General features: G+C 38.6%; 1 protein-coding gene across 8 annotated transcripts in view; it reads right to left on the bottom strand.

Annotated features, from left to right (window-relative positions):
• Positions 1-20417, bottom strand: part of SLC41A2 (solute carrier family 41 member 2) — a 156877-nt gene that overhangs the window by 14671 nt on the left and 121789 nt on the right. For 4 of the 8 annotated variants that reach the window (XM_063786024.1, XM_063786021.1, XM_063786022.1 and 1 more), the window contains exon 11: positions 17711-17801. The exons of the other annotated variants lie outside the window; for them this stretch is intronic. In XM_063786024.1, coding sequence (XP_063642094.1) covers positions 17754-17801 — 48 coding nt within the window. In that variant the 3' untranslated portion in view covers positions 17711-17753. The remainder of the gene's footprint in view (positions 1-17710; positions 17802-20417) is intronic. 8 annotated transcript variants of the gene reach the window in all.

Raw genomic sequence — 20417 nt, forward strand, 5'->3', positions numbered from 1 at the left:
AAAGGGAAACAGCATGCCAGGGTAAGACTCTGAGAATCCTGAGCAGGCGGCTGCCCTGGGCCACTTGTGCCCTCTGCCTCTCCAGGGGACATGGAGGCATCCTCCGCTGGTTTTGATGGTGGCACAGGGCACAGCAGACAGGAGACAAAAGCAAGGCCTGTCTCAGGTAGAGAGTCTAATAAAAGAAGATTTTCACATAAAATAAAAAGCTGCACCTCTGAATAAGAAATAAACCAGCCCCCACAGAAGGAGCAGGAAAGAAACTTATCTGACTATGGTACTAACATGGTGGGAAAAAAGTCTCCCCTAAAAATTTACAACCACAATGTGACCCTTACATGGATTTGCGCAGGATCCAACTACCTACGTGGTCTAACAATCCCAAATTGAGGACAGTTGTCCGTCGGTATCCATAGGGGAGGACTGGTTGCAGGACCCCCCTCCCGCAAGGATACCAAAATCCAAGGATACTCAAGTTCTTTACATAAAATGGTGTAGTATTTGTATATAACGTATGCATATCTTCCCATATACAATTATGCTTTGCTTAATAACAGGGATACATTCTGAGAAATGCATCGTTAGGCAATTTCATCACCGTGCAAACATCAGAGAGTGTATGTACACAAACCTAGATGGTATGGTCTACCACACACCTGGGCTATATGGTACAGCCTGTTGTTCCTAGTCTACAAACTATATAGCATGTATGTGACTGTACTGAATACTGTAGGCAACTGTAACAGAACCAGAAGCATTTGTATACCTAAACACAGAAAAGTTGCAGTAAATATACAGTATAAAAGATAAAAAATGGTACACTTACCATGTAGGGCACTTACCATGAATGAAGATTGCAGGACTGGAAGTTGCTTTGGGTGAGTCAGTGAATGAGTAGTAAGTGAATGTGAAGGCCTGGGACATTACTATACACTAATGTAGACATTAAAAATACTGTACACTTAGGCTACACTAAACATATAAAAATATTTTTGCTAATCATTTAACTTAGCTGACAGTAACTTTACTTTATAAATTTTTTAATTGTTTTTTACTTTTTAAACACTTTTGTAATGACAAAACACAAAATCATTGTACAGCTGTACAAAAATATTTTCCTTCTTTATATCGTTATCCTATAGGCTTTTTCCTATTTTTATTTTTTCTTTGCCTCTCCTCTCTCTTTTTTTTCTATTTTTGAGTTTTTATTTTTAAACTTTTTTGAATATAGTAGTAAGTACACAAACCAGTAACAGTTGTTTACTATCATTATCAAGTATTATGTACTATACATAATGAAATGTGCTAGACTTCTATATGATTGGCAATGCAGCAGGTTTGTTTATACCAGTGTAACTGGGACACACTAGATAACTAGCGTACACACTAGGTACAGCATAACTAGTAACACACTAGGACGGTACAGCCACGACATCACTAGGTGACAGGAATTTTTCAGCTCCATTATAATCATAGGATGCAATCATATATGTGGTCTGTTGTTGACCAAAACCTTGATACACAGCACATGACTACACTTGAAAATTGTTAAAAGAGTAGATTTTAAATGTTCTCATCACAAAAAAATGATAATTTTGTGAGGAATGGATATGTTAATTAGCTTGATTTAGCCACTCCACAATGAATACATATATCAAAACAGCATGTTGTATACTATAAATATATACAATCCTTATTTGTCAATTTAAAAATAAAAAGCATCAATGCTTAAAAAGAGCAAGAGCTCGGTATAAATAGTCATATGACATAGACATGAAATGAAACAAGATACTAATAGCAAAAATAATAGAAAGCAGAATCAGAACCTGAAAGATTTTAGACACTGGAAAAATCTGGCACAGAATATAAGTATCATATTTTTAAAGAAAAAGAAGAAATGAACAAATTAGTTAGAAAACCAACTAGAACTTTTAGAAATAAAAATTTCATCCTCTGAAATTTAACTCAATAAATAGGTGAGATTAATAGCACATTAGACACGCTTGAATATATAAGTAATGAAAGATGAATCTAGAGGAATGGAAAGTAGCACAAAGATATAAAGAGTTGGGAAATATGAAAATAGATGCCATAAATATGGAGGATAGCATAAATATGTAGGATAGTAATTCTCAAGCACATCTATTTGGAGATCCAGAAGGAAAGAAAAGAGAAAACAGGACAGCCGGGTGCGGTGGCTCACACCTGTAAGCCCAACACTTTGGGAGGCTGAGGTGGGCAGATCACGAGGTCAGGAGTTCGAGACCTGCCTGGCCAACATGGTGAAACCCCATCTCTACTAAAAATACAAAAATTAGCTGGGCGTGGTGGCAAGCACCTGTAATCCCAGCTACTCGGGAGGTTGAGGCAGGAGAATTGTTTGAACCCAGGGGGCAGAGGCTGCAGTAAGCCAAGATTGTGCCATTGCACTCCAGCCTGGGCGACAGGGCAAGACTCCATCTCAAAATAAATAAATAAATAAATAAAATTTAAAGAGAAAGTCACCATCTTAGTGGGAGATGTTATAACCCATTTCTCTGAGAAATTAATAAATCAACTGTATAAAATCTGAAAAAACACAGATCATTTCAAATATACAATCAACAAATTTGATCTAATGGATGTATACAGAATACTGTAGCCAACATTTAGAAAATATACTTTTTTTTCAAACACATAGGTAATATTCATAAAAACTGTCCACATACTAGGCAATAAGAATATTCTCAATAAAATCCCAAAGGATTACTGTCACAAAGGCCACACTCCCTAATTGCAGTACAGGTAGAAATCAGTAACAGATACCAAAAAAACCCCATATTTTTGGACATTTTAAAATATACTTCAAATTAAATCATGTGTCAAAGGGAAATCATAATGCAAATTATTAAATGTAGAGCTAATCAATAATTAAATCTTATGTATCAAAATTGTAGAATGCTGGAAATGCAGCACCTAAATGGTTATGTTAGAAAAGAAAGACTGAAAATAAATGAGCTATGTATTCATATCTAGAAGTTAGAAAAAGAACAATAAACCTAAGGTAGAATGAAAAAATATTAAAGGTACATACAAACATTAATAGAAAACAAACATGATAGTGAAGACAAAGTCAAAGTTGATCCTCTGAAAAGGCAAATAAGACTAATAAATGTTAGATAATCTTAAGATAAAAAGAGAAGATACAAATAAACTATGAAGAATGAGTATGAGTACTGTGCTAGATATTGACTATTGGCACTCAGCATCCATTCTCACTCCTTTTACAGTCTTTCTTACAGAGAAACACCTAGAGCTATAATTCTCAGACTCCCTTACCAGTAGGGTTCCAGCTAGAGATTAGGTTACACCATGTTGCACTCATGTAAGACTTTGGCGGTATGAATTCAGTAGAATCCCCCTTCCCCAACCCTTTTTTTCCTCCTGTAAGGATACAATGCTGTGGAGTCTTTAGTAGGTATGAGTTTTCACAAGAGCTGACTGGATTCTGCATTCTTCAGCCAGTTAACAGCCTCAAGGTCTGGGAATAGCTGTGATGCTGTAGTAGTTGTGTTAAGTTTCCTAACGTCTCCGTAATACCAGGCATCCTGACTCTCTGGACCAAATCTGCTACAGCAAACCTAAAGCCAGTGTCAGCTCCCTTCCCTCCACACTGGCTTTCTGTCCTCCCACCCTGCCAAGGTCTAATAATGCTTTCAAATACCTTCCTCCATTCCTATCAACACACCTCTATGAGACTGGTATGAGCATCAGTAAACCAAATCTAGGCCAGGCATGGTGGGTCATCCCTGTAATCCTAGTGCTTTGGGAGGCCACGGCGAGAGAATTGCTTGAAACCAGTAGTTTGAGACCAGCCTTGGCAACATGATGAGACCCTGTCTCTACTTAAAAATAAAAAAGCCAGGCATGGCAGTGCACACCTGTAGTTCTAGCTACTCAGGAGGCTGAGGCAAGAGGATCACCTTAAGCCGAGGAGTTCAAGGTTACAGTGAGCTATAATCATGCTACTGCACTGCAGCCTGGGCAACACAGTGAGACCCATCTCTTTTAATAACAAAACAAAACAAAACCTAGAAACAATTTACGTATACATTATCCTTGTCAATAGTGTTACAGCAGAGTAGATAAGTTAACAAGAAACAAGGTCATTTGTCATATTTAACATTTTAAATATTTACGTACTTGACATTTAATGAAAATATGCACATAGTTATTTAATGTAGGGAATTTTTTTTTTTTTTCCAGACAGAGTTTCGCTCTTGTCGCCCAGGCTGGAGTGCAATGGTGCGATCTCGGCCCACTGCAACCTCCCCCTCCTGGGTTCAAGTGATTCTCCTGCCTCAGCCTTCCGAAGTAGGTAGGATTACAGGTGCCCGCCACCATGCCCAGCTAATTTTTTCGTATTTTTAGTTGAGACGGGGTTTCATCATGTTGGCCAGGCTGGTCTTGAACTCCTGACCTCAGGTGATCCACTCACCTCAGCCTCCCAAAGTGCTGGGATTACAGGCATGAGCCACCGCGCCCCGCCTAATGCAGGGAATTTCTATATCACTCTTGACTTTTTATTTAGTTCTAATGTGAAAAGACAAAAAGTCGTGAGTATAATAACAATCTTCTATATTGTTATACAAGAACTTTCAGTGAACAATGTGTACAGTTTCTGTGATTCTTTTCTTTTCCTCTATGTTTCTTCTGACTATATTTCTTGAAATGTAATTTTATATCTGTTGAATCTAATAATTTAAAAATCAGGGCTTTAAAAATATGTAGATATGTATTTTACATTACATATATAGAGAGAGAGTTGGTTTCCTTTATAAACCTATGTATTTTATTGCATGCATTTAAAAACCTTAATTTGAGAAGAATCCCATAATATTAAAAAAAATTCCCAAGGAGTCCATGACATAAAATGGTTAAGATCTTCTTTACAAAATAAACTCTTATAATACGTTCCAGGAGACCTACATGATAACATTCATAACCTTGATTTTTAATAGCAAAAAACTAAAAACAATCTAAAAAGTCCATTAAAAGAAAAATGGTTGAATAAATTGTGGAATATTCACACAACAGAATACTATGTAACAGTAAAATAGCTGAATGGTAGTCCAGCTAAATATAGTAGATGAATAATACTTACATATATGAATGAATCTCAAATACAATGCTGAGCAAAAAAAGTCGCTTAAGCATATATTCAGTATGATTCAATTTTCTAAAACTTAAAAACATGTTGAAATAAAACAATATTTAGGTGTCCAAATACATACAGTAAAATAACAAGGGAAAACATAGCCATGAAAGCTATCAGGATGAAAAGTTTCCTCTGGAGAAGAGAATGGGGCACATAGGTGTCTTCTAAACCTGTAGGTACTAGGGCAATTGTAGTGTTGTATTTTTGAGCTGACAGGTTAAGTGCACTAGCATTCACTATGTTATTATTCTTTATACCTTATACATATTTGTTCTTTATTCAACAGTTAATGTACAATTTAGAATTTTAAAAGATATCATCATTCTTGGCTGGGTGTTCATTAACTATTGCCTAGTTACACCTGCCATGGACACTCCCTCATCTGACCATGTCATTCTGATGGAATAATGCAAAGAACTAGAGACAGCTAATGTCACTTGATATTAAGAAATGATAGCCTAAAAATCAAGGAAATATTCAAACTAAAGTTGTTTCTTGGTTTCTAACAAGAATAAGGAAAAAGAAAAAAAGTGTGAATGAAGCATATATAAATAACTAAAATAAATGAACACATTGATTTTCTACTATATGCTAAGTATAATTAGTACAATACTCTTGATATCCATAGAATATTAAGGAAAGGTGCAATCAGCAGAGGCTAGGCCCTGTACAACTTATGTGCTCCCTTTTTGCCCATAGCCAAAATGGTCCTGAGTCTACTACCATGCCCACTTCAAATAGGCCTTCTGCAGGTTGCCCAGCAAAACATTTCACTGGAAAAAGGCATATTCGCTTATTTAAAACTGTTTATTGAGTGTCTTTCCAAAGCGCTACTCAAATTTGAAAAATGATTTTTAAAAAAGTTTTAAAAAATAGCATACACACCAAAATTATTTGTGATGATGGCCTTTGAGTGTGGGGATTGTGAGCAATTTTGATAATAAGGAATATATGCTGTTTTATGAGAAGAAACAAAACTCAATAAACTGAAAAACAAAAACAAAAAATAGCCCCATGAGACAATGACCTAACATCCCTCTCTTGACTAAGCTCAGTATAGAGACCTATTTCTTAAGTAGGGGACATATGGTCTCAGAAAACAGATTTAGAAAGATAATTTTGAAATCTGTAGGAATTGAGTAATAGATATCTCTAGAAAGTGAAACTACCTGAAAAAATTTTAATTGCAGGTAAAAAAAAATCAGAAGTATAGCTCTGAACTCCTTTGACATAAAAAAGGTTAAGAAAACAAAACAAAAGCTGTGATAAGAAGAAAACTCGCTATATTGAGAGGGAATTAAAGAAAGGGGCAAAGAAATAACTGAGAAATTTGAAAACTATAAAAAGAATTTTGTTTTGACATGGGAGAGTCTAAAGTCATTGCTTAGAGAAAGAACATAGAGAACAGCATAGAGTTTGATGTACAAAAGGAAAAAATGCCTAATTAATTAACATATTGGAAAAAGCAGCTATGAGAAGTGACAAGTGTGAAAACCCAGACATAATCAACTTGGACTTCCAGAAGGTTTGAGATAGAGCATCACATAAGGATTTGTAGATATAATTACTACTGCTGTTGAAATGCCAAAACTCTATGTTGAGAGTAGAGAATAAAAGGATGTTGATTTTGGCAGAAATCACAGTGGCAAAAGCATCTACATTACATTTGGTTATTTAGTATATCTATACCTGTCAACATAAAAATATATGTATGAGAGCTACTTACAGAAGAGTTTGCAATTTTAAAAAAAGGTAAATGATTTCTTTTTAAAACTAAAATCGACAACAAGTTAAGGCTCAAAAGAAAACAACAGTTGCTTAAGAATAGACATATAAATCAGTGGAACAGAAGAAAGTCTAGAAATAGACCTGCATATATATATATATAGTAAATTGATTTTTGACAAAGATGCTAAGATAATTCAAGGGAGAATGATAGTCTTCCCAATAAATGGTGCTGTAACAACCGGATGTTCATACTGAAAAATATGAACCTCAAGCCTTATCATATACCATACACAAAAATTAATTCAAAATGGTCAGAGACTCAAATAAAAGCTAAAACTAGAAAATCTCTAAAACAGAAAGCCCTCACAACTGAGGGATAGGCAAAGATTTCTTAGGATATGAAAAGCACTAATCATTTGCAAAAACTGATAAACTGAACTTCATTCAAATTAGAACTTCTGCTCTTAAAATACATGGTCAAGAAAATAAAAAGGCAAAATTTAAAGATCTAATATACAACATAAGGACTAAAGTTAATAAAATTATATTGTATTAGGGATTTTTGTTAAATAAGTAGATTTTAGCTGTTTTTGTCACACACAAAAAAATAACTACATGAGATGACAGATATTTTAATCTACCTCACTATAGTAACCATTTTACTATCTATATGTATTTCATAACATTGATACGGAAGTGCCAGGAGGGGCATGGTCCCTTTAAATGATACGGAAGAGGTGAAGGGAAGTGCTGAAGGGAAGGGAAGTGCTGTGTGGAGGAGGGTGTGGTCCTTGGCTAGGGCTCCACCCCCGGGCCTGTGCCCATGGACCTACGTGAAGACAGGCATTTTTGTTTCCCTGCCCAAATGTTGCATTTCCCAAGAACACCCTGGCCTGCCACGCCCCCATCCTGTGCCTATAAACCACCCCACCCACCCCCCCAGACCCCAGCAGGCAGACACACAGGCAGCTGGACATCGAGAGGAGCACATCAGTGGAGGAACATATGGGTGGCTGAACATCAGGAGGAACACACCAACAGGCACCAGCATGCAAGCAGGCCATCCACCAGCAGAATGATGTGGAGTCTGGCTGGGGCAGTTGGAGGAGAGCCCAGGCCTCCAAGCGGCCCGACTCCAGGGGAAAACCATCTCCCTTCTGGCTCCCCCATCTGCTGAGAGCTACTTTCACTCAATAAAACCTTGCACTCATTCTCTAAGCCCATGTGTAATCTGATTCTTCAAGTACACCAAGACAAGAACCCAGGATACAGAAAGCCCTCTGTCCTTGCGATAAGGCAGGAGTCTAATTGAGCTAGCACAAGCTGCCTACAGATGGCTAAACTAAAAGAGCACTCTGTAACACATGCCCACTGAGGCTTCAGTTGCAAACATTCACCCCTAGACAATGCCGTGGGGTCAGAGCCCCACAGCCTGCCTGTCTGTATGCTCCCCTAGAGGTTTGAGCAGCTGGGCACTGAAGAAGTAAACCACACTCCCATCACGTGCCCTGAGAGGAGGAAAAGGGAAATTTTACCTTTTCAACTGGGGGCTCATCCAGGATTGTGGAAGGTGTGAGTGAATGTGAAACTGTCGGGTCTGCCTCTCTCCCGAAACTCCACCACCTTTCTCTCTTTCCTGCGGGTAAGAGGCTCTGTTTCCCTTCACGGAGTTTTAAACCGCCCTAACTGGGCCAGTCAAAACCCCCAGACTTTGTCTCTTTTTTCTCTCTCTCTCACATGGTTTAAAATGGCTCTTATCTCTTTCTTTATAATATTAAGAGTTTTGCTACAGGCTGCGGCAATGTTACTAAGTAAAATGAGCATTTGGCTCAGCCACCAAAGGTGCAAATCAGACCAATTTTTTCCTAGAGGTGCATGTATGCCTCCACCTCGACAGTCACAGGCATGCGTGGCTCAGGGCACCTCTCCTTATTCTTACCCCTCCCAGCTCAGGCACCTGGGCATGCCTGCAGCAGGCAAAAGCCAAACCCAACAGTCACAAGGTGGGTAGGAGAAAACCAGTGGTAGCCAGGACCTCACGGGGTCAACAGATAGGGCGCTTCTCGCCTGCTGTGTCAATGGAACATTTCTCCTTTGGCCAAGGAATTCAACCCAGTCTGAACCAGGAAAAAGATATAAGAATTAGAGGAACCCAGTTGCACTAAGCAAGGGGTTCTTCCCCCAGAATCTCCCCCTTTTTGCCCCTTAAACTGTTTTTCTGTTTTTTCCTTTTCCGTGTGAGAGGGCTCCCCCTCCCAACTCTGTTTCTGATATGGAAGTTAAGGGAGGAATGACCCCTGCTGGCTGAGAACTGCAAATTCAGCAGGGCTCATTTGAGACACTCTAAACAGATACAAACAGCCTCTGAAATATCTTTTCAGTCCCAAACTCGATTCCAAGCTTCAGGCTGAAGCCCTAGAAAGAAAAACCAGGTGCGAGGGATTCAAAGCCAGGCAATAGGCACAATGTAAATGGGAAGGACCAATTCCTGCCAACTGAAACCCACCCCACAGAAGGAGGCCATGCTTTATGGCATGAACAGTCCCTGGGACCTCAAAGATTGCCAACAACAGGGAGAAAGGGAGGCATAGGTGACAGCGGTTAATTCCTATTCTCCAGGTTTTCTCTGCTTCATGGGTACATACTGCAATTGCACCTATGGCCAGCACCTGCCAAGGTCACCAGGGCTCAGGGATAAGAGGTAGAGAGTGAAGGGAAGATGCTCGCTTTCTCCCTCCATCACATCCTGAGTTTTCGCTGAAAGAGGGAAGGGAAATGAGGGAAGCCTCTATTCCCTGTCTTTCAGAATGGGCAAACAGTTCTCTTCACCACCCCCAGCTTATACTCCTCTGGAGTGTATCCTGAACCATTGGGACTGCTTTGACCCTCAGAATCTGGAGGAAAAGCACCTCATAGCTCTCTGCACAAAGGTTTGGCCAAATTATGATTTACAGGAAGGACTGGCTTGGCCTCAGGAAAGGACCATTCATTTCAATACCATATGGCAATTGGAACTTTTCTGTAGATGCGAGGACAGATGGTCTGAGGTCCCATATGTGCAGGCTTTCTATACCTTGCAAGGCAATCCCGACCTTTGCCGACAATGTAGGATTGACCTAGCCCTCGTGTTTGCTGTCTCAGGGAAGGCTGCAAGGGGCAAGGCCAGGAAATTAAAGACATGAGTCCCAGAGGCACCCCCAGCAGAGAAGCCAGCACCCTCAAGCCCTGCTCCTCTGGGTCCACCCCAACCTTTCTATCCAACTTCAGCCTCTCCCTTACCCCCTCCTAGAAATCCTCACTTTAAACAAGCCCCAGTCTCACTCTTGCCTTTCCAACAGATGCCCAGTGAATTTGGGCCCAGTAAGGTCCAGGTCCCCTTCTCCCTACAGAACTTAAAGCAAATGGGGGATCTTGGCAAGTTTTCAGATGACCCTGATAGATATATAGAGGCTTTCCAGAATTTCACCCAAATATTTGAACTCTCCTGGAGAGACATTATGTCACTTTTGAATTAGAACCTGATGGACGCTGAGAAGCAGGCTGTTCTGCAAGTAGCAGAGAGATTTGGGGATGAGCTTTGTATCATGTATAGTGTCAGGGAAGAGGGTAAATATTATCCAATTGGAAGAGAAGCAGTACCAGTGTATGACCCTAAATGGGATCCCAGTGACAAGGTGGAAGACTGGAAGAGGAGACATCCTTAGGTGTGCATAATAGAGGGCATATGTAGAACTAAGACCAAGCCTTCTCTGAGACGGCAATTATACTAAGTTGTCCATGATCGATCAGGGATTTGATGAGAATCCCACTGCCTTCCTGGAGCGGCTAAGAGAGGCCTTCGTAAAGCACACCTCTCTTATCTCTTGATTCAGTTGAGGGACAGCTAATCCCAAAGGATAAATTTATTATTCAGGCAGCCCCTGATATCAGGAGGAAGCTATAAAAACAGGTCCTGGGACCAGATAGCACTTTAGAGAACCTCCTTAAAGTAGTCACCTCGGTCTTTTATAATAGAGACAGGGAGGCCCAGCAAAGGGAGAGAAATGCAGGAAAGAGAAAGAAGCTTTAATGGCCCCCAGGCAAGCCTACAAACCCTAGAATTCCCAGAGTGCACCTGTTAACTGCTAAAGATATGGCAAGAACAGTTTTCTCTCATTCTAAAAGTTTATCCGCTCCCATATAAGGTTTAATTTCTTTCACCAGGGTGATACAATTCAAGGTACAATATTGTTGTTCGTATATTTCACTTATCTCTGTAATCTTTGGCACTAAATTCTTTCCTTGTATAACACACGTATAACCCATATATACTTAACCTTATAAAACTTGTTTTTTTTCTCTCATGCCTAGAAGCCATCAAACTCCAAACGGTCAGGCAACCGAAGCCTTGGACGATGGCTCCCCTTTGCTAGGAACCCTTAGATAGACTGGGAGAAATCTGACTGCTGTTTTGCCCAAAACAGTGCCCCCTGTCGACAGGAAACAGCTAAGGCCAGTCATCGTCCATATTCTAACGGCAGTAAGATATACCTCTTCAGAGGGGGATAATGATACAGAAGTGCTGGGAAGGGCATGGTTCCTTTAAATAAGACGGAATTGGAGAAGAAGTGCTGTGTAGAGGAGGGCATAGTCCCTGGCTAGGGCTCCACCCCCAGGCCTGTGCCCATGGACCTAGGTGAAGACAGGCATTTTTGCTTTCCTGCCCAAATGTTGCATTTCCCAAGACCACCCTTGCCTGCCAAGCCCCATCCTGTGCCTATAAAAACCCTGAGACCCTAGCAAGCAGACACACAAGCAACTGGACGTCAAGAGGAGCACATCAGCAGAGGAACATATGGGCGGCTGAACGTCAGGAGGAACACACCCACAGGCACCGGCATGCCGGCAGGCCATCGACTGGCAGAATGATGTGGAGTTTGGCTGGGGCACTTGGAGGAGAGCCCAGGCTGCTGAGTGGCCGGCTCCAGTGGAAAACCATCTCCCTTCTGGCTCCCCCCTCTGCTGAGAGCTACTTCCACTCAATAAAACCTTGCACTCATTCTCTAAGCCCACATGTAATCTGATTCTTCTGGTACACCAAGGCAAGAACCCCAGTATACAGAAAGCCGTCTGTCCTTGCGATAAGGCAGGAGTCTAACTGAGCTAACATAAACCATCTACGGATAGCTAAACTAAAAGAGCACCCTGTAACACACGCCCACTGGTGCTTCAGCTGTAAACAATCACCCCTAGACACTGCCGTGGGTTTGGAGCCCCACAGCCTGCCCATCTGTATGCTCCCCTAGAGGTTTGAGCGGTGGTGTACGGAAGAAGCGAGCCATACCCCCATCACATGCCCTGTGAGGGGGACAAGGAACGTTTCCCGTTTCAACATCATATTGTAAACCTCAAAAATACACAATATTTTTAATAATGAAAATAAAAAGACAATTGATAGACTGTGAGAAAATATTTCCAATACATATATCTAACAAAAAAAGTAGTATCCATAATATACAAAGAACTCTTATAACTCCATAAGTCAACCCAATTTTAAAAAAAAATGGGCATAAGAAAACATGAATGGTTAATAAACCCATAAAAATATAGTCACTATCATCAGTCATCAGGTAAATGCAAATTATGATCACCATGATACTACCTTTACAGCCACTACAATGGCTAAAGGTATTAATAGAAAGCCTGACAATACTAGGTGATAGCAAGGATGTGGAGCAACTAGAACTCTCATACTAGTGGGAATGCAGAATGCTATAATCATTTTGGAAAACATCTTGGCAGTTTCTTATAAAGTTAAACATTTACTTCCATAAGACCCAGAAATTCTACTATAGGTATTTACCCAAGAGAAATGAAAATATATCTGCACAAAAATGTATACATGCATATTCATAGCAGCTTCATGCATAACAGCCCCTACTGGAAACAAACCAAATGTTCATTCACAGGTGAATGGATAAACCAGTTGTGATTTATTCATACAATGGACACTACTCAGCAATAAAAATTATTAAACTACTAATACATGTAACCATATGGATAAGTTTCAAAATATTATGTTGAGTAAAAGGAGGAAACAAAGAGGACATACTTAGATTCATTATATAAAATTCTAGAAGAGGGAAATATAATTTATAGTGACAGAGAAGAAACCAGTGGTTGCCTAGTGCCTGGCATGGAGGGGAACTGACTGCAAAGGAGCATGAGGAAACCTTTTGGAGGTGAAGGTAATATTCTGTATGTTGATTATGGTAGTCATTACATGGGTGTACACATATGTCAACATGGGTATACTTTACTGTATATCAAGTATGCCTTAATGTCGATCTTTTTAATTGTCTTTGTAGATTGCAGATTTCATCTCTGTATATTGAATAGCAGTGTGCAGCCCTCCAAGCAACAGCCTTTAGCCAGGGTCACCTAATGATAGCCTGCAGGGCAAATCTAGCCCTATATGGCCCACAAGCTGGGAATAATTTTAGTTTTTAACATTTAAAAAATCAAAGGAAGAATATTACTTTGTGACATATGAACATTATATAAATTTCAAATTTCAGTATCCATAAACAAAGTTTTATTGGGACATAGCCATGCTTATGTGTTTACATATCATCTATGACTACTTTTGCACTATTATGGCAGAGTTGAGTACTTGCGACAAAGACTATATGGCCTAAAGGCCTAAAATATTTACTGTCTGGCCCTTTACAGAAAAAGTTTGTGGCCTCTACCCTACAGTACAGGAATTCTTCCTGTCACTTCCCATTACCAAATAATGGAATTAACCAGATTGTTCTCAATCCTTTTACTTATCTCCTGTGACGGGGGAGTTGGATCATAAGCTTTGGAGTAATATAAGGCTAAGCTCAAATCTTATTTATCACTTAACTACTACAGTTGTCCCTCTATATCCATGGAGATTGATTTCAGGACCTCCTGCAGATAGCAAAATCCATGGATATAAAAATCTGCGGATACTGAAGTCCCTTATATAAAATGGCACAGTATTTGCATATAACCTACACATGTCCTCCTGAATACTTTAAAACATCTTTAGATTACTTATATAATACCTAATATAATGCCAACACATCACTTCACTCATGAGGATTCAATGTAGTGTGAAGCAAATTCAAGTTTTGGTTTTGGAACTCTGTGGAATTTTTTTCCTGAATATTTTTGATCCAAGGTTAGTTGAATACACGTATGTGGAACTCATGGATGTGGAGGGCTGGCTGTATATTACTTTGGGCAAATTTTTTAAGTTTTCAGTTTTCTCAGATTTTTCACTTGGAAAGTAGGGGAGATGATATACATCTCAGAGGACTGCCGAAAGGATTAATGAGATAATGTAAATAAAATACATATTGTCTAGCAGTTAATAAACACTTAATATTTCTTCATATTCTCCTTCTAAATAAAGTATTTAAAAACAAGGGCTTGTCAAATGGGGGAAAAAATGAGCCTGATCACCTACCCGTTAGTTTTCAAATTAGAAGGCACAAGCTATTTCCTACATTATATTAGTTCTTATGCTGGCAGAAGTTAGTTATCAAACTTCATTTACTTTTAAAAAACCTTTTATGCCTATCTTTGTACTTACATAATCATACAATATGTAGTTTGTGTCTGGCTTCTTTTGATTAACCTTATGTTCATGAGATTTACTATATTGTTGTATAGAGTTGTAGATCATTCATTATCCCTGATGTATATAGTATAATAGTACTTCACTATGAAGCTTTACTTTCTTTTCTTAAATTTTCATTTTCATTTTTAAGAGATGGGGTATCACTATGTTGCCCAGGGTGGTCTTGAACTCCTGAACTCAAGCGATCTGTCTGCCTCAGCCTCCTAAAATGCTGAGATTACAGGCATGAGCCACCACACTCAGCCTATTTACTTTTGATCATAAAATTAAAATCTCTTTCTCTCTCTCTCTCTCTGTAGAGACTGGGTCTCCCCATGTCTTAAAAATAAAATGTCTTAAACTCCAAGCCTCAGGCGATTCTCCCACCTTAGTCTCCAAAAATGTTGGGATTACAGGCATGAGCCACCATGACCTGCCAAATGTAAAGTTTAACATTCTAAACTGGCCATGATGTTAAAATACCTACAGTCATGCTCCAAATAATGACATTTCTGTTAACAATGGACCACACAGATGATGGTGGTTCTGTAAGATTATAATACCATATTTTCACTGCACTGTTTCTAAGTTTAGATATTGTATCCCCATTGTTAAGCAACATATCACTGTAGTTGTTCATAGAATATTTTATTACACTTGTTGAGAATGTAATTTTACATTTAAAAAATATACCTTCAAATTGTTTATGGGTGTATGTTTAATCTCTCCAACTGATATGTTACCTCTTTCAGATAGAGAACCTTGTCAGATGCTTCCCTATTACCCATACAAAATACACTCAATATATCTAATTTAATGAATACTTATTTATATCTAACATAGAAAACAGTGTGATGAGATTCCTGAAGCATTCAAAGAATAAGACATAGTTATTGCTTTCAATGGGATATCAGAATCGAAATGAAGAAACATAACTGAAATGCCTAAAATAATTCACAAATAATAAAAAACAATATTCATTTTATGAATATTTACTGTGCCAGGCAGAGGGTTGGGTGCTGAAACTTCAGTGATGAATAAAACAGAATCCCTGCATGAGCCTGAACTGGCCACATCCTCTGCTATCCTCTGGAAAAATGAAAGAGACTTTGGCAGAGCTAAAAAGTAACAACTCATCAGAGAACATAAACTGAGGTTCTTCAGCATACCTTCAGAAGCAGATGATCCATGGGAATTGACTATTAACCCAAGATTCTCAGAACAAAGAGTTGACTACACAAAGCAGACAGATTCCACCCATGACCATTAGAACAAACTTTTTCTATGTCACACTCTCCTTTCCATTCCTGTCTTTACGGATTATCTCTCTTGTACAATTCCTGGCTCTTTCTTCCTATGTAGGAATTAGTTTCTTTAATGCCAATCCAGGAAAAGATTAATTGTTCTGCAGAGTTATTAAGCCAATTCAAGGATATGACTCCCCAGTACCCTTGGATGGATTATGTCTCATTAGAGTCCTTTCTGGGAAAACAATAACTAGTGGAACAAATGCCTAAAAATATCAACCCCATCAACAGGACAGTCAATTGGACAATTTGAATTGACAATTCAAAATTGTCCATGAAGATTTACCTCTCACTTTGGCTGATACAGTAAATAACACAGTCCAAGCCCTGGGGGAACAATTAAATTTCCTTAACTCAAATAGTTATAGTTAACTGTTATAACTATAGATAATACAATGGTGTTGTATTTTCTCTTGGCCAACCTAAACCATTGCTAACACTTCACGCTATACCTGAACTAACATTACAGATGAAATGAAGCAACTTATATCTAAGCTAAAAAGAAAAAAAAAAGGCAGTCAAGCTACCTAGAGAAACATACAGACTTGTTTTCTTGGTCAGGCCTCAAAAATCTTATGTCTTGGTACTGAAGTGCCTTCTTGTCCCTTCTTAAAATATTTCTTGTTATTCTTGTTTGTCTTAGAGTCACTTAATGCTTATTGTCCGGTCTCAAATGCTTTTGCACAGCTATTGTCCCAGCAGATGGTTCAACAAATGATTCAAAGATAAAAAGAATATGAAATCATGCTGATTGACACTTAAACTGAAAAGAGTTCTCTACACTGAAATCTCATCTTTAGGGAGAATCAACAACAGAGTTGAATGTCTGGATAATTCTTAATTATTTCTCCTGAGTGAAGAGCAAAAGTGAGAACTAAGAATAAATAAGTTTCTACACTCCTTGGAAAAGACTGATTGTTCTTTAGCCACAGTAACGAGTAGCCACCACAACTGGTTTTAAATTCATTCAATCAATAAACTTGCCTCATTGAACATGCTTTAGAAGCTAGCCAATCAATGATAGTCCTTGTTCCTGAAGTAGCCAATTAGGAACTAATCAATTCCATTAAATGTATCCCTAGGGGCCAACCAAACAATGGTCATACCCAAGTAATCATACTTCTACAGATGACATTAGTCCAAACATGCTTTTGAACATTTGCCAGTTCCTGAAGCCATGCTTCTCTAAAACCCTACAGAAGATCAATAGTTGGCTCTGCTTGTGCCTGATCCCAGTATAACTCCATTACAATAGTAAGTAAAAATTCAGCTTTGTCTTTTTATTTCAGTTACTGAGTGACGGTCTCACCATCCTTTGATACCCTTTAAGCTTCCCTTTTAATAAATGCAAAAATCTTTGGAAACTTTTTGCTTTAATACATTTCCCTAGATAGGACAAAAATATAATTTAATTACCTTTGTTACACTGAACTAATACAGATGTTTAGCTTTCAAATTAAAAAGTGGTATTGTGCTAATATCTATTCTTAAAAATAGCTAAACATTTTCAATTATAGAATAATTCAGGTCAGTGTTTTGTTGTTTTTTTTGTGGGGGGGGGGGTGAATATTCTAGGGTCACAAATCAACCTAGATTTTATTCTGGCAAATTTCCTGAGTAATTATTTTTACGCTTTTCAATTAAGTGGTTTCACTCAGTTACAAGATTTTTTTTGTAGATGATGTGAAAATTCCTCTAAATCATATCTGCAATGTCAGCAGGATTCAGAGCACAGGAAGCAATGTCCTAAGCAGAATACTTGAGAAAAGATGGTTGAGCTTCCCTGGTTCTACCTTCACCTTTATCAGGCTTTACAAGACCGAAAAGAGCTCTTTCCCAATGCCTCACCTCACAGGAATCAAGCATGCTGTGCCTCCAATAAAGCAGACAGTCATTTCATCTTCTGTGCATCACTGGCCTGGAGCCCAAGCATACCTATCTAAAGAATTAACCATAAATATGGATTTAGAAAGGTGTCTCAACTTGAGACCTTACAACCTAAGCTATAATAGCATAATCACACGACAACATAACAAAAATGCAATCACGAGGCTGTTAAAAAATAATCTCAAAAATTCACCTGCTTTAACTTCCTATCTTAAGGTAAGCATATTGATCAACTCCAAAAGTTAAAGTAGCTGTTTTTACAGCTAGAAAAAAAATTCTAGGAACTATAGGCCCTCCCTTCATATCTCCTTTATCATTCTCTTTATACTTTTCCTTCAACCCAAGCTGACAGACAGAGAAACCAATTAGGAGACAGAGGCAGAACAGTCACATAGACAAAATAAAGAGCTCCTACTTTCAGTTAGAATCTGGTAGAATTAAATCCTGAGGAGTGAGAAGAAATATGAAGATTAAGTAACCTGTTTAAATCTCCTGGTTGCTTAGGTTTTTCCTTTGAGATGCCATCTGGGAACAGGGTTTGAGTTAGCATCATGATTTAAAAAAAAAAAAAAGACATAACTACATCATTTAATGAGGGCCTATTATGTGTCAAGTATTTAAATATTATAACTGTGGTGCAAAAAGGAAGCCTTATCATTTTATATGCAAAGAAAATAAGACTCCAAGGAATAAAGTAACTTGCCTGAGGCCAAGCTAATTAACTTGCTCAGCTACTGGGTAGTTATCCTGGGATTCCAATTATAGTCATGTTGTTACCATATGGCTACATTCTTCCTTATCTAGAAAAGTGACTCCAAGGAATGGAGTAAGGTATCAGAATCAAGGTAGAGCCTCTTAATGCTGGTTTCATAGGTTCTGATTGCTCCACTGCCACCCTAAGAGAGTCACTGTCCCAGTAATCCATAGCTATTGATGATGATGATGTTGATATTAAAAAATAAGACAATAATGATGAAAATAATAGCACCTTAAATGCATCATTTCATCCTTATAACAACCCACAAGGTTGGTCTAGTCTTAGCCCCTTTATACAGGTGGGAAACAGCTGAGCAGTGACTGCCTAGCTGATGCAGGTATTTGATGGTGGAAGCCAGAGCCCAAGCCCTATAAATTATCTCACACTGCATCAGAGGAATGTGTCAGATCTCTCAAGTTTGTTGGGAGTGGAAAATAGTTGAAAATCACCATTCTATAGAATAAACTAAACTCTTTATCATCTGTTCTTTAAGCTCCTTGATGATCTTGCTACAACCTATAATTTCTAACCTTATTTTTCATCACTCCTTTTAACTCCAGGAAATTTCTTGCTGTTTTCCATAAATACTCTGAGTTTTTCTCATTTGCCTAATGCTACTCCTTTTAGCTGAAACGGCATTTTCTATGGATTCCAACAAAGCAAATTGTTATCCACTATAAAACTTCCTCCCCACATAGAAAAACCTCTCCCACTATTGAACTTCCATAGCAGTTTGTCCTTCTCTCAGAACATTCAGGAGATATCTATGTGCTTGGAATGGATTCCTACTTGACTTCAGTAGGCATTGATTCGGTATGGATCCTGTGGAATGAATATCCTTCTGGGGCAATATGCCTGGCTGGAAGAAGTTGAAGATCTAATGAAACCACAGAGAAGAGGCAGCTGTAAATCTTTAGAAGTTGCCATCCTAAAAACTATGATCCTCACTAAGAGCAAAACAAAGCATCATTTTTTTTTTTTGAGACAGAGTCTTGCTCTGTTGCCCAGGCTGGAGCGCAGTGGCATGATCTCAGCTCACTGCAACCTCCGCCTCCTGGGTTCTAAGTGATTCTCCTGCTTCAGCCTCCACAGTAGCTGAGATTACAGGCACAAGCCACCATGCCCAGCTAATTTTGTATTTTTAGTAGAGATGGGGTTTCACCATGTTGGCCAGGCTGGTCTCAAACTCCTGAACTCAGGTGATCCATCCGCCTTGGCCTCCCAAAATGCTGGGATTAGAGGTGTGAGCCCCACACCCAGCCCCAAACTTATTCTTATAAAACACAGTGGTTAGGAATGTAGACTGGAGCCAGTCTCCATCTTGCTGTGTGGACTTGGACAAATCACTTAACTTCTATGCCAACTGCCTCATCTGTGACTAGGAAATGATAACAGAACTTTCCTTACTGGGCTGTTGTGAGGACTCAATCAGTTCATATACATAAAGTGCCTAGAACATTGTATGGCTCATGACAAATACTATACAAATATTTGCCATTATTATTTTTGAAACTCATATGTAGATTGGAAAAGTGGCTCCAGTTCCAAGAGGGGAACTGTTAGAGATCAAAAACTTTCAGAAGAAACAATTTAGGTGAAGCATATAAAATGGCTTATATATAAATGAAGCAGTACCATTTTCCTCTGAAAAGTTACAGATCAAGAGAAGATATAACTGAACACTATAAAATAATAAATCAAATGATGGCAGAAATAGGTGAATATACACTTTCTAGGTAAAGTACAGAGACAGTAGAACCAAGGAGTCCATCTGGAAACCTGAAGGAGATTGTTTTAGGTCAAACAAATTTAAAAATTGATAGTGTCTAACAGATGAATTTAAAATTAGCTATTTAGACTTGGAATACAATTATTTTCAGGAAAACAAGGTTTTCTGTATTGCCTGGGTTT

This window comes from Pan troglodytes, chromosome 10, assembly GCF_028858775.2.
Source record: "Pan troglodytes isolate AG18354 chromosome 10, NHGRI_mPanTro3-v2.0_pri, whole genome shotgun sequence".
Taxonomy (NCBI): domain Eukaryota; kingdom Metazoa; phylum Chordata; class Mammalia; order Primates; family Hominidae; genus Pan; species Pan troglodytes.